The sequence below is a fragment of the Equus przewalskii genome, chromosome 2 (genome assembly GCF_037783145.1).
Source record: "Equus przewalskii isolate Varuska chromosome 2, EquPr2, whole genome shotgun sequence".
NCBI lineage: Eukaryota > Metazoa > Chordata > Mammalia > Perissodactyla > Equidae > Equus > Equus przewalskii.
The window spans coordinates 113,565,452-113,581,124 of record NC_091832.1 but is presented as its reverse complement, the minus strand read 5'-3'; the positions used below and the strand labels follow the sequence as shown (position 1 = coordinate 113,581,124).

At 37.9% G+C, this 15,673-nt stretch overlaps 1 protein-coding gene across 8 annotated transcripts in view; it reads right to left on the bottom strand.

Annotated features, from left to right (window-relative positions):
• ZGRF1 (zinc finger GRF-type containing 1) overlaps positions 1-15,673 on the bottom strand; it is a 71,180-nt gene that overhangs the window by 12,279 nt on the left and 43,228 nt on the right. For all 8 annotated transcript variants that reach the window (XR_011537279.1, XM_070609371.1, XM_070609365.1 and 5 more), the window contains 6 exons: positions 15,034-15,177; positions 13,376-13,490; positions 11,781-12,040; positions 9,808-9,967; positions 1,412-1,489; positions 1,070-1,217 (listed from right to left, as the gene is read on the bottom strand). Coding sequence is in view for 7 of the 8 variants with exons in the window: in XM_070609371.1 (XP_070465472.1) it covers positions 1,070-1,217; positions 1,412-1,489; positions 9,808-9,967; positions 11,781-12,040; positions 13,376-13,490; positions 15,034-15,177 (905 nt within the window). In the remaining variant the exon portion in view is untranslated. The remainder of the gene's footprint in view (positions 1-1,069; positions 1,218-1,411; positions 1,490-9,807; positions 9,968-11,780; positions 12,041-13,375; positions 13,491-15,033; positions 15,178-15,673) is intronic.

Genomic DNA, 15,673 nt, shown 5'->3' with positions numbered 1-15,673 from the left:
ACTTTGCAGTGCTTCCCACCAGAGAAATAGGTGGAGTATATTTCCCTGTCCCCACGATGTTGGGCGTGGCCATATGACCTCTTATAGCAAATGGAGTGTTAGAGGACATGAGATGAACAGAAGCTCTAAATGCATTTGTGTGACCTAGCCTGCTCTCTTGCACTTCTGCCATCTATCAGGAGAAGGCCATCATGCCACAGGCAACTGTTCCAGAATGAGAGACCTGACCCATAGCCTTAAGCTGAGTCATGCCAACTGATCTGTAGAGTCCTAGGTTTGTTGTCTTAAAGTACTGAGATTTTATTTGTTAAGCAGCATTATTTCAGCAATAGCTGACCAATAGAGGGTCCCAAGCATGCTGATTTTCCTGAATCTCTTGCAGAAAATGACCAACGTCCACATGGTCCAAGAAGCCAACAAGCTTCTTCCCCTCCATCCCTTTACTTTTCCCCATGCTCTCCTTTCATGGGAGGAAGCTACTAATTGGCTTCTTTTCCCCTACCAGCTGATGCCCAAGCTGCCCTGGATCAGAAGCTGATAAAGGGGATGATGCTACTTGTTATAGCCTGGGATCCTGTATGTCCAGTCTTGGCTCCTAATACAGAAGCAAGTGTCTGAGCCTCCTATATTCTTGGATATAGACAGACTTTGAAAGGCTTGGCTTTCTAGGAGCTCTCCTAAATTAAAGACAAATTTCACTTGGATATTTTGCCCAGGGTCAGACTTTCTCTTCCTCTATTTCTTCCAGAGAAAAAAAAGCCAAGTTTCATTTAATTTGCCAGGAGTTGATTCCTACCTCTTCCCTTTCCTCTTTAAGCTTACTAAAAGATAATCAAACAGACAAAGGGAGAAAGGATGTGATTCAGTCATGGTGAGTTGGATTTGTTCACAAATTTAAAGAATGCTTTACAATAAAATAACAAGCACTGGATAGACATGCACATTAAATCTAAGCTATCATAGTCGTTTGTGGTAATTTAAAGGAAATATCCTCCATCAACACGACTAAAATAAATCTGAATAGCATATATAAATGATAAAGAAACCAACGGAAGCTGTTGCCCCTCACCTGCTTCAGGAGGGTTTTATTGGTTCCCAGTTTATGCTGCTCAATACTTTTCCTCACATAGACTTTTTCCACAGGAGTCAGGTCTTCTTTCATCAATGCATGTAGTTCTTTTAATTGCTCATTTTCATTTTCTGAGCCAGCATGCAAGCTAAAAACAGAATTATATAATTTATTCCATTTTTCATAATACCATAAAAAGTAAAACACAGATTTTCTAAGTCAACCAAAAAAAAGATAAGGCTTTCTTCACTCTTCTTCAAAAACCAATTTTAGGGTAAGAGTTACATAAAACTATTATACTTTTCTGAACATTCAGCAACTTCCAGAATTTAGCATTCTTACCTATAAGGTAAAATTGGCTTGGCAATCTTCCTAACACTTCCAACTCTGACAAACTTTTCAAATCCAAGACCGAGAAGCCTTTAAAGAACACAAGGTAAAACAGATTCTGATTATTTAGAAAGAAGAATATAAAGTAAGGTTTCATATAATATTTATGTTATGAAAATTAATTTCGTGTAACAGTATATTTTATAGTTATATAATTCAATGTAAAATGCCAAAACTCAAAGTAAATGGAATGTAGCTAAAAGACTTTTTTATATAATGCATTTTATAGAGAATTTTTAAATACATATTATCTTATGTTGAGGGCTCATTAAATGTTCATAAAATACTGATGTTACTATTTATCACTAATCAAATTGCCCCTAAAGACATATGAAAGCAATAGCTACCATACATTTAGCATCGAGATTTATTAGGAACAGTGTTAGCCTCTTTATGTGCACTATCTCGTTTAATATCATTACAGCTCTGCACTAAATCTCATCTTAAAGAGGACACTGAAACTCAGAAGTGAGGCCACACAGCCAGGAAGTGGAGTCAGCTGTGATTCAAATCTGGGCAAGTGTGTCTACCTGCAAAGGCTGTGACGGCTCTTCTACATGCCTTACCCCCACTCAGGGCCTGCTGATGCCGCAGCCCTCACCTGCCCTTCCCTCTTATGATCTTACAGCTCCAGCTCTGGGCGAGGAACAGAGCAGGAGCTCAGTGAACATCCAGTCTCTAAAACGTCTTCTCCCACCTCAAATGGGAATTAAAGAGCCAGAAAACTAAAGAAACTATGGCTCCCCAAACATAGTTTTCCTAAATAATTTTGAAGCAATTTGTTCAATGTCAATACATGAATAGGTTTCAATTTTTGCATTTTTCATAGTCCTCATCTTGGAGAATAGTCAGCTACTTTTTAGTCTGAAAACCTAGTTTACATTTTTCCCAATGCCAGTTTGTGTTAATTCTGTGATAATAAAGGGTGCAGTAGCCTCATTGTACTGCTACCATAGGGTAAAAAGTATGTTTCATTTCTTCTCAAGAAACTCTGTATCCTCTCCTGTCCATTACAATTGGAATACATGGTCCACATGCACAGGTAAACGTTACCTCAGTGTGAAGAAATATGTGGTCCAGCCTATACACAGTTGAGCTATATATGCTAATTACACATTCACATTACTCAAGTCCTTATCAGAGGTTTAAGCATTAAAGAATCTCTACTGAATGTTTTGTTGCCTTTTAACTTTCAGTGCTCACCTTCCGTCTTCATTCTACTTGATTTTTTCTTTTCTAATAGTCTACAGCTAAATTTTCATCTCAGGCTGAGCAATCTAAAGTTCTTGCCTGTCTAGTCTCCATGTCTCTTCATTGACTTGAATCAAAAAATGTCCTCAGCTGCTTTTTTAGATTACTCAGCAGAGTGCACCCTGGCAGAACCTTTCTGAAGGGCAATTTTGCAAAGCATATGAGGAAGCTTAAAAATGTTCATATCTTTTATACTAGGCCTAGGGCTTTTTCCCGAGGAAAGAATCAGAAAGAAAGACAAAGATTGATGTTTAAGGATCTTTGTCACAATATTATTTACAGTGGCAAAAATCTGGAAAGAGTACAAAAACAGGTGCAAAGATCAATGGAACAGAATTGAATGCCCAGAAATAAAACCACACATCTATAGACAGCTAATCTTCGACAAAGGAGCTGAGGGCATACAATGGAAAAAAGAAAGTCTTTTCAACAAATGGTGGTGGGAAAACTGGAAAGCCACATGTAAAAGAATGAAAATTGACCATTCTTTTTCACCATTCACAAAAATAAACTCGAAATGGATCAAAGACCTAAAGGTAAGGCCTGAAACCATAAGGCTTCTAGAAGTAAATATAGGCAGTACTCTCTTTGACATCAGTATCAAAAGGATCTTTTCAGACACCACGTCTTCTCGGACAAGGGAAACAATAGAAAGAATAAACAAATGGGACTTCATCAGACTAAAGAGCTTCTTCAAGGCAAGGGAAAACAGGACTGAAACAAAAAAACAACCCACCAATTGGGAAAAAATATTTGCAAATCGTATATCCAACAAACGGTTAATCTCCATACTATATAAAGAATTCACACAACCCAACAACAAAAAAATCAAACAACCTGATCAAAACATGGTCAGGGGACATGAACAGACGTTTCTCCAAAGAAGATATACGGATGGCCAATAGGCACATGAAAAGCTGCTCATCATCACTGATCATCAGGGAAATGCAAATCAAAACTACACTAAGATATCACCTTACACCCATTAGAATGGCAAAAATAACCAAAACAAAAAGTAACAAATGTTGGAGAGGGTGTGGAGAAAAAGGAACCCTCATACACAGCTGGTGGGAATGCAAACTGGTGCAGCCACTATGGAAAACAGTATGGAGGTTTCTCAAAAAGTTAAAAATAGAAATACCATATGACCCAGCCATCCCACTACTGGGTATCTATCCAAAGAACTTGAAATCAGCAATTCCAAAAGTCCCACGCACCCCTATGTTCATTGCAGCATTATTCACAATAGCCAAGACATGGAAGCAACCTAAGTGCCCATCAACTGATGATTGGATAAAGAAGATATGGTATATATATACAATGGAATACTACTCAGCCATAAAAAGGATAAAATCGTCCCATTCACAACAACATGGATGGACCTTGAGGGTATTATGTTAAGTGAAATAAGCCAGATAGAGAAAGACAATCTCTGTATGACTCCACTCAAAGGTGGAAGTTAAACATGTAGACAAAGAGAACAGGGGGCCGGCTGGGTGGTGCAGCAGCTAAGTTCGCATGTTCCCCTTCTTGGTGGCCCAGGGTTCACTGGTTTGGATCCTGGGTGCGGACATGGCACCGCTTGGCAAAAGCCATGCTGTGGTAGGCATCCCACATATAAAGTAGAGGAAGATGGGCATGGATGTCAGCTCAGGGCCAGTCTTCCTCACCAAAAAAGAGGAGGATTGGCAGTAGTTATCTCAGGGCTAATCTTCCTCAAGAAAAAAAAAAAGAAGAAAAGCTGGGCAAGGGCCAAAAATGTGGAGACTAAACAACACACTACTGAATAGTCAATGGATCATTGAAGAAATTAAAGGAGAAATCAAAAATATTTGGAGACAAATGAGAATGAAAATACACCATACCAACTCATATGGGATGTAGTAAAAGTGGTCCTAAGAGGGAAATACATAGCAATACAGAACTAGCTTAACAAACAAGAAAAATCTCAAATAAGCAATCTTCAACTACACCTAACAGAATTAGAAAAAGAAGAGCAAACAAAGCCCAAAGTCAGCAGAAGGGAGATAATAAAAATTAGAGCAGAAATAAATGAAATTGAAATTTAAAAACAAAACAGTAGAAAGGATCAATGAAACAAAGAGCTGGTTCTTTCAGAAGATAAACAAAATTGACAAATCCTTAGCCAGACTCACTGAGAAAAAAAGAGAGAAGACTCAAATAAATAAAATTAGAAGTGAAAGAGGAGAAATTACAATGGATACCATAGAAATACAAAGGGTTATAAGAGAATACTATGAAAAACTATATGCCAACCAAGTGGACAATCTAGAAGAAATGGATAAATTCTTAGACTCATACAACCTCCCAAAACTGAACCAAGAAGAAATAGAGAATCTGAATAGACCAATCACAAGTAAAGAGATTGAAACACAAATCAAAAACCTCCCCGAAAATAAAAGTCCAGGACCAGATAGCTTCTCTGGAGAATTCTACCAAACATTCAAAGAAGATTTAATACCTATCCTTTTCAAACTACTCCAAAAAACTGAGGAAGACAGAACACTTCTGTCTTCTCATTCTACATGGCCAACATCACCCTGATGCCAAAGCCAGACAAGGACAACACAAAGAAGGAAAATTATAGGCCAATATCGCTGGTGAATATATTGGCAAACTAAATACAGCAATATACATCAAAAAGATCATATACCATGATCAAGTGGGATTGATACCAGGGACACAGGGATGGTTCAACATCCACAAATCAATCAATGTGATACACCGTTAACAAAATGAGGACTAAAAACCACATGATCATCTCAATAGAGGCAGAGAAAGCATTTGACAAGATCCAACATCCATTTATGATAAAAAAAAACTCTCAATAAAATGGATATAGAAGGAAAGTACTTCAACATAATAAAGGCCATATATGATAAAACCACTGCCAACATCATAGTCAATGGGGAAAATCTGAAAGCCATCCTTCTGAGAACAGGAACAAGACAAGGGTGCCCACTCTCACCACTCTTATTCAACATAGTACTGGAGGTTTCAGCCAGAGCAATTAGGTAAGAAAAAGAAATAAAAGGAGTCTAAATAGGCAATTAAGAAGTGAAACTCTCACTGTTTGCAGACAACATGATTTTAGACATAGAAAACCCTAAGGAATCCATCAGAAAACTACTAGAGATAATCAACAACTACAGCAAAGTTACAGGGTACAAAATCAACTTACAAAAATCAGTTGCATTTCTACACTCTAATAACAAACTAAGAGAAAGAGAACTCAAGAATACAATCACATTTACAACCACAACAAAAAGAATAAAATATCTAGGAGTAAATTTAATCAAGGAGGTGAAAGACCTATACAGTGAAAACTATAAGATATGATTGAAAGAAATCAATAATGACATAAAGAAATGGAAAGATATTCCATGCACATGGATTAGAAGAATAAATATATTTAAAATGTCCATACTACCTAAAGCAATCTACAAATTCAATGCAATCCCAATCAGAATTCCAATGATATTCTTCACAGAAATAGAACAAAGAATCCTAAAATTCATATGGGGCAACCAAAGACCCCGAATAGCTAAAGCAATCCTGAGAAAAAAGAACACAGCTGAAGGTGTCGCAATCCCTGACTTCAAAATATACTACAAAGCCATAGTAATCAAAACAGCATGATACTGGTACAAAAAACAGGCACACAGATCAGTGGAACAGAATTGCAAGCCCAGAAATAAAACCACACATCTACAGATAGCTAATCTTCGACAGAGGAGCTAAGAACATACAATGGAGAAAGCAAAGTCTCTTCAACAAATGGTGTTGGGAAAAGTGGACAGCCACATGCAAAAGAATAAAGGTCATCTTTCGCCATACACAAAAATTAACTCAAAATGGATCAAAGACTTGAAGCTAAGACCTGAAGTCATAAAACTCCTAGAAGAAAATATAGGCAGTACACTCTTTGACACTGGTCTTAGAAGGATCTTCTCAAATACCACGTCTACTCAGACCAGGGAAACAAAAGAGAAAATAAACAAGTGGGACTTGACCAAACTAAAGAGCATCTGTGAGGCAAAGAAAACCAGGAACAAAACAAAAAGACACCAACTGGGAGAAAATACGTACAAATCATTTATCCAACAAGGGGTTAATCTCCAAACTATACAAAGAACTCACATAACTAAACAACAAAAAAACAAACACCCTGATCAAAAAATGGGCAGAGGATATGAACAGACATTTTTCCAAAGGAGATGTACAGATGGCCAAAAGGCACATAAAAAGATGTTCAACATCACTAATCATCAGGGAGATGCAAATCAAAACTACACTAAGATATCACCTTACACCCATCAGAATGACAAAAATATCTAAAACTAATAGTAACAAATGTTGGAGAGGTTATGGAGAAAAAGGAACTCTCATACACTGCTGGTGGGAATGCAAACTGGTGCAGCCACTATGGAAAACAGTATGGAGATTCCTCAAAAAATTAAAAATAGAACTACCATACAACCCAGCCATTCCACTACTGGGTATCTATCCAAAGAGCTTGAAGTCAGCAATTCCTAAAGTCCTACGCACCCCAATGTTTATTGCAGAATTATTTACAATAACCAAGACATGGAAGCAACCTAAGTGCCCATGAACAGATGAATGGATAAAGAAGATGTGGTACATATATACAATGGAATACTACTCAGCTGTAAAACAGAACAAAAGCATTCCATTTGCAATAACATGGATGGACCTTGAGGGAATTACGCTAAGTGAAATAAGCCAGTTAGAGAAGGACAATCTCTGTATGACTTCACTCATATGAGGAATTTAAAAATGCAGACAGAGAGAACAGATTGGTGGCTACAAGGGGAGAGGGGAAGTAGGGGGTGGGCACAGGGGGGAAGTGGTGCACCTGCAACACGACTGACAATCAATGTACAACTGAAATTTTACAAGTTTGTAACCTATCATTAACTCAAAAAAAAAAAAAAAAACCTACACTAAGGGGCCAGCCCCATGGCCGAGTGGTTAAGTTTGTGCACTATGCTTCGTCGGCCCATGGTTTTACTGATTCAAATCCTGAGTGTAGACATGGCACCGCTCATCAAGCCACGTTGAGGCAGCATCCCACATGCCACAACTAGAAGGATCCACAACTAAAAATACACAACTATGTACTGGGGGGCTTTGGGGAGAAAAAAGGAAAAATAAAATCTTCAGGAAAAAACCCAAAAAACTACACTAACATATCACCTTACACCTGTTAGAATGGCTATAATCACCAAGACAAAAAATTACTAACGTTGGAGAGGATGTGGAGAAAAGGGAACCCTCATACACTGCTGGTGGGAATGCAAACTGGTGCAACTACTATGGAATACAGTATGGAGATTTCTCAAAAAATTAACAATAGAAATACCATATGATCCAGCTATCCCACTACTGGGTATTTATCCAAAGAAGTTGAAAACAACAATTCAAAGAGGTTTATGCACCCCTATGTTCACTGCAGCATTATTCACAATAGCCAAGACATGGAAGCAACCCAAGTACCCATCAACTCACGAATGGATAAAGAACATGTGGTGTATATATATCCAATGGAATACTACTCAGCCATAAAAAAAACCAAAATTGTCCCATTTGCAACAACATGGATGGACCTTCAGAGTATTATGTTAAGCGAAATAAGCCAGACAGAGAAAGACAAATACCATACGATTTCACTCAGATGTGGAAGATAAACTAACACATGGACAAAGAGAACAGTTTAGTGGTTACCAGAGGGGAAGGAATGGGCACAAGGAGTGAAGGGGCACATTTATATAGTGACTGACAAATAATGTACAACTGAAATTTCATAATGTTATAAACTATTATGACCTCAATAAAAAAAAATTGCTTAACAAAAGGCTAATCATTGCATATAATAGAGCTATGAAAAATTATGTTTTCTAAGATGATTTGATATAGAGAAATAATCTTTAAGTAAAAAAAGCAGGACACAAAACAATATATACTGTTGAATACCAAGTTTGAAAAACAAAATGTGTGTGTGTGTGTATATATATAAAAAATTTGTAAAGAAATATAATATTATCTGTATAGTCTGCATATTTTCTATCGTAAGTATTAACATATGTAATTATAAAAGTTAATTTTTAAAAAGCCACTTATAAGTAAAGGATTATTTCTCCTAATTAAACTTCATCATTTATGCTGAAATTCAGATCATTAAACACTGGAATATTGGTAAAATATTATGTAATAGTTCTTTGTATTTTTAATAAAATCTTACACAATCACAAAAATTGTATCCCTGCAAACAGATTGTGTTGCCTTCTTTAGATCCCTCTTATTGAAACCAAACACATAATTTAATTAAATTGTTCAGCTACTTTACCACTATATTTTCATACAGCAGGTGGACAAGAGAATGACCTACAATTTGGTTCTGCAATTTTAGCCTACTTCCAAGGCTCCTGGGTCAGCGACAGAGGACTTTAACTCATGGCACAGGAAGCAGCATAAGCATCAATATATCTGCATTGGTTTCTCTTGGTCCTCAAATCCTATGAGGAGAGGCAGAGGGTCCAGATGGATGCCTGCACATGTAGTGGGCTGAGCTATAGGAAAGGAACACTAAGCTTGGGGCTTAGTAAGCAAACCTGCTCTTTGTCCCAGAGGGAGACATGACCTTATCAGTCAAGGTTGCTTGTTGTAAACACAACCCTGAGAAATGTCTTGGGTAAGAGGACTCAAGGCCTTGCGTCTTTAGCATCCCGGTGGGTATGTCAGCATCCCAGGGCTTATTGCCTCCTCCAACAACACACCCTTCAGCTCTACATGTTCTTGGCTGAACTCAAATTTTTACATAAGTATCCCAACCTTGTGCCAAAATTGTCAGGTTTGGTATTTTATTTTATCCTACTTACAAACTAATAAGTTAGCCTATTACTGTTTCTGGATACCACCTCTTGAGTCAGAGACAAAGGCCATGCATTTTTGGCATACCCAGCAAAAGTGTGCATGGACACTCAGGGCCTATGGTGGATTGCCTTTCTCAACAATAACCTAAACATTAGCTACTTAAATACACTTGTCATACTTACCCAAGAAGTACTCTGTCAACAGCTACATTAGTGGAAGAAGAAATCAGAAGTTTCCATGGTCTTGCATTTCCAACTGTAGGAGCTTCACTCTTCTCAAATAGCTGTACAAAAAACAAAATCACCACTGCCAGCAAATAACTCTTTCCTGCTCCAAAAACACCTAATTATTTTGAAGGAGGAGAAAAAAATAAAGGCAATATCATAATTAAGTTTCTGAAAGCACAAGAAATATTTCATCTATCTCCCTCTCTTCTCCATTTATTTATTCAAAAAACATTAATTGAGTGGCCACTGTGTGCTCAGCACAAAGGATAAATAAATAAATAACCAAAAGACCTCCACATTTAATGAGACCCTAGGCTACTTAGGAAGATAGGCAAAGTAAAGGAACAATGATAAATAATATGTTAAATAACACCGTTACGGTGTCAGAGAAAGAACAGCTCTCCCTGCTTTGGTGGAGGTGGGAATGCTTCCTAAAGATAAGCAGCAGCAGAACTAAGTCTTCCAGAATAAGATAGCCAGTCTGCTCAAAGACAGGGTCCTTCTGGGCAGAGGCATGACAACGCACGAGGCCATTAAGTATTTCTACACAGCCTGTGGCGAATAGACAAGAGACGAGGTGACAAGGTAGACAAGGGGACAAATCACAAGAGCTCTGCTTGCTATGGCTAAAGAGTTGGAGTTTTGTCTTAAAGGCCAGGGGAAGTCACTGAAGGATTTTAAGCAATGGAATTGACTTAATCAGATTGTGTTTTAGAAAAATTCCTTGAGTGAAAACATGAAGAAAGGTAAAAGTAAAGGTAGATCAATTAGAAAGCTGTGTGAGATAATCCTAACAGTAAACATGCTAACTTCACTAAGCTCCTGCCCTGTGCCAGGCACTGTCCCAAGCCCTTCACCAACGTTAACTCACTTCATCCTCCAACCCTTCGAGACAGAGGCTATTATCAACCCATTTTACAGAGTAGGAAATTAAAGCTAAGAGATAAGCAACCTGCCCAAGATCATACAGCTAATGCATGATACAGCCAGGATAAAAATGCAGGATTCTAGCTCTAGAGCCCCCACTCTGCCCACTAGGCTAGATGGAGGTGCGATGAGGCTTGGATTAAGTGGCAGTGCAAGTGAACTGAGCAGAGAGAATCGATATGAAAGACAGGCAGACACTAGAAGGGAAACATCTCAGGGACTGATCTCATGGGGGGAGGTCAACAGTAAGAGAGTATGAGGAGGATTAAGCAAAAGTCACTTAGTCCAGGGAGAAAGAATAATCTAGGATGACACCCAGATGTCTAGATTGGTCAACAAGGTGGATGTGATGTAAATCCTCAAAATAGTACAAAAAGCAAGATCAGCTTTGGAGTGGAGGCGAGAGAAAATGAGCTGAAGAGGTGAGAGAATCCAGACAGAGGCATTAGCTCTGAAGAGGACAAAGCAAAGCTCCTTCACTGGGAGAACCAAAAGGGCTAACAGAGGTCCAAACTTAGGCAAATCTGAGAAGGAGGGCAGCACATTGGAAGGAGCTGCTGTTATGAACTCCACTTCGTGTTCCAGAGGTAAGACCAATTTCAGAGAGTGGAGCAGGGGCAACGATGGGGTTATGAGAAGAAGGAAGGTTTGGAACAGCTGCTGTGAAGGATGGAAGAGCGAGCTGATAGGAAATACACGGCTTTGCTGGTCAGAGTTGAAGTCCACTCTAACAGAGCAACACGTAGACATCTAAATCAAGTCTGGGCACTTGGATACGAATGAGCAATGCGACTCACTCATCGATACCCTACCCATTCTCCCATTTAGGGTGGACAGTTCTGCTCTCACCTAATGGTTTACCAAAACAGGTTCAGATTCAAAAAATCTATTTAGAGTTATTCTGGAATCTTGTTTGACTAGGAAATGACAAACAAGCCAACTGAGTTATAAAAGCTTATATAACAATGTATTTACTAGCCTGTTTCTTTCTTGCTTCTTACCATGTATGATGGTGATAGGGAGGGTAGGGGTTCGCAGTTCCTCCACTTCCATGCTTTCGTGTGAGGCCATCATGTGAGCTATCTGAATTAGAGCTGTAGCTTGGTCCTTGTTTAACTCGTGTGCCTGAATTAACTCACTAGCTAACTGCAACGTTGCTCCTAGGCTGAGGAGTTCAAACTTTGTGTTGATATTCGAAAAGGCCGGTGGGATAAATTTTCTCTTATTGACTCTCTTGTTGCTAACTGTAGTTGATGAAGACCTAGTAAAAAGGCAGTAAATAAAATCAAAGAAAAATGAGGGGCTTTTGAAAAAGGTGAGTAAACCTATTCATAACTTTGCTTCCACTTTTTAAGCATCACAGAAGATTTTTTCATGGGCGCAAATGGATATAAACCCCAATTTGGAGGAGGGTAGAAAGGAAGAGAACTAACATTTGTTGAATACCTACTATGCACTGGCACTATGCGAGCATTTTACATGGCATTTGATGTAATCTTCACAACAACACTAGGAAGTAGTTAATTATCTCAAATCAAGATGCAGAAACATTAAATTTTTTCCTAAAAAGCACACAGCTAATAAGTGGTGTACTGACTTTAAAGCCACGTTCTATTATATAAAACTGAGATAATTAATACAGCCTCTATTTCAGGTAAAACTGCAATAAATAAATTGGTTTTATTTCTATTTCTATACAGCGTGAATTCATTTGGAAGCAGATAAATAACATAATGGAATCATAAAGATATTTATTTTGGGGCCAGCCCTGTGGCGCAGTGGTTAAGTGTGCACGTTCTGCCTTGGTGGCCTGGGGTTCGCCAGTTCAGATCCTGGGTGCAGACATGGCACTGCTTGACAAGCCATGCTGTGGTAGGCATCCCACACATAAAGCAGAGGAAGATGGGCATGGATGTTAGCTCAGAGCCAGCCTTCCTCAGCAAAAAGAGGAGGATTGGTGGCACATGTTAGCTCAGGGCTAATCTTCCTCAAAAAGAAAGAAACTTTTTTTTACCTAGGACTTCATTATGTTGAGAAAAATGAAATACCACAAGACAGATCATAACATTCCAAACTAGAAACTAGACTTTTTCTATCATTTTAATGAATTTAATATGATATCACTACCAATTTTTAAAAAGGGGGCATAGTGCTTGAGAAATTAAAAATGAGATAAAGGTTATGTCAAGAGATAAAATCAGTATCAATATACATACTGAATTCAAGCTGCAAAATGATTCTTTTAAATGTTAAATAATTTGCAGCAGAAAAATACAGATGAATAGAAAAATAAAGTCAACACTCAAAAGATCCTTAAGAAATCACTCCTTGACAAAGGGAAAACATTTGCAATAACATTTATTAGTCTCAATCATAATAAATAAATGGATGGATGGATGGATGGAGTGATGGCAAACGATGCATATTTCCCTTTATCTTTTCATTTTTAACTAGTAATCCACAGTAATCTCATAATCTCTAAAAGATAATTAATGTTTTGGCAAAAATTTATGTAATACACTTTTGCTGCAATTTCATATTCACATTTAGTCACCATTTTGGAATACCAAAGACCTGGAGGTAAATAATGACTTACAGCGTTAACAGGCTCTGTGTTAGAGGCAGAGTAGCTGGATTAAAGTAGTCCTGGATGTTTTTCAAAGTGGTCAGCTCTGTGCTAGCGTTACAAACCAAGAGTGCATGAACCACCACTATAGAGAGGATGCAGAAAATGAACATTTAATGTAAGTAAAATGGACCGTTAAAAAAGACTAACGCAGTGTTCAGCTACTGAATGAATCGCATGACATAAAATAAACCCTCACGTACACACAGAGTTCCTTTATCCATTAAGCTACAATACTAACTGCTCTTTCATACTTCTTATATGGGTACCCACAAACTGTATAACTTAAATCAAGTTTGGACTTCCACACATCCGCTGATGAAGAAAAACAACTGTTGTGAGTTAGTGCGTGGTGTGCTGCTTGACAGGCAGCAGTTCCTTTATCAGCGTAGCACCTTGTGCTGTACAGTGGCACTTGTGTAGTTTTTGAGCATTTTCTTGCATTTTTTCCTCAATTACCTTATAGAAATATATGGAAAAGTTAGAATGCTGATGTTGGTCAGGAAACAAATGCAGCAAATATGAAAATATGCATGTGAAAAGTGACAAACATTCACTTAATTAGGCTCTTATTGGACTCAAGCTGGTTGATTAGGTTTATTCAGTTCTCAAAGAAAAAATCAAAAGTTAAAAATGTATATAAAATACTTGAAATAAGTCATTAAATGCTGTATCTTTAATTAGTTATGGACCAAATTCAACCATAAGAAATTATTCCAGAGACTGAAATGTATAGAGAAGTCTATGGATTCATAGAACTGCATAGGGATTCAGCTTATTAAAGCCTTCTTTACTAAAAGAAAAATAAAGCTGGTAGCCTATACTGTCTTATTAAGAATTTCTCAAGGGGCTGGCCCGGTGGCATAGTGGTTAAGTTTGCACACTCCACTTTGGCGGCCCAGGGTTCACAGGTTCAGATCCTGGGCACGGACCTGGCCCCCCATCAAACCATACTGTGGCACCATCCCACAAAAAATATAGAGGAAGATGGGCACAGATGTTAGCTCAGCGACAGTCTTCCTCAAGTAAAAAGTGGGAGATTGGCAACAGGGCCACTCTTCCTCCCCACTAAAAAACCAAAAGGATTTCTCAAGGCAGATGATAAACTACTCTCAAAATAAAAATCATACCCTCCTGCTCAACAACTTGCAAAATCTTTTGCAAAATCTACAAGATGTTCTCAATGTAAAAGTAAATGATTTGCTACTAAATGTACCCTATTAGAATAACAAACCAAGAGAATTCAATAAACCAAGAGAATCAAAATTTGATGTAGGAAATTACTTGAGAAATTCTTATTTATATGTTTAATGTTTACATTTTTAAAAATCAAGTATATATCGTGTAAAATTTAACTTTAACAAAACTTTATCAAAAATATTAAGTGAGGGGTCAAGATTTGATTCTAGTGTTAGCCCTCTGGGACTTGAACTGCAGAAATGTTCATATATCCAACTTTCACATGCATTTTCAGGAACACATTGTATACAACAGTAGGAAGTAGAGGTGAATGTTTTCATTGGCTTTAATCAAACAATCCCACACAAAGTTAGCACTCTTGCTCACAGCCTACTTCATGTCTATCATTCTTTTTTAATATAAATTAACATGGCCATGGTAATACTTACTGTTAGTGGGCCAATTAGAGGGGAAGTAACCTTTCAAAGGTAGTAGCTCCACCTCATTGGCAGATGACGGTCCAAAGAAAGCACTGCATGCAATAAAAGTATCCAGTTCAAAGTCTAGGGTTTTTGAAACAACCCAGAGATCATCTGAAACGACAAACACTGTCAAAAGGACCCAGAACTATGCTGAATCCCAACCTACTATGGATTTCTTAGATGCTTACTCTTACATTATTTCTCAAAAAACAAAATTGGTTACTATCATCTACAAGATTCCATCCGAACTAATAACATTTCATTTCCTTGTTTTTAACTCTATTTGTTTTATGTTTTTAAAGTTAGTTTTATAATTATTTAAAAAAAAAACAATGTCAGGGCCGGCCCAATGGCATAGTGGTTAAGATCACACATTCTGCTTCGGCGGCCTGGGGTTCACGGGTTCAGATCCCAGGTGTGGACCTAGACACCGCTTATCAAGCCATGCCGTGGCAGCATCCCACATACGAAAAACAGAGGAAGATTGGCACAGATGTTAGCTCAGGGCCAATCTTCCTCACACACACCAAAAAAACAAACAAACAAAAAACCAATGTAAATAAAGCAAAGAAGACAAACTGTAACTCATCTTTCTCTTATAAAACAG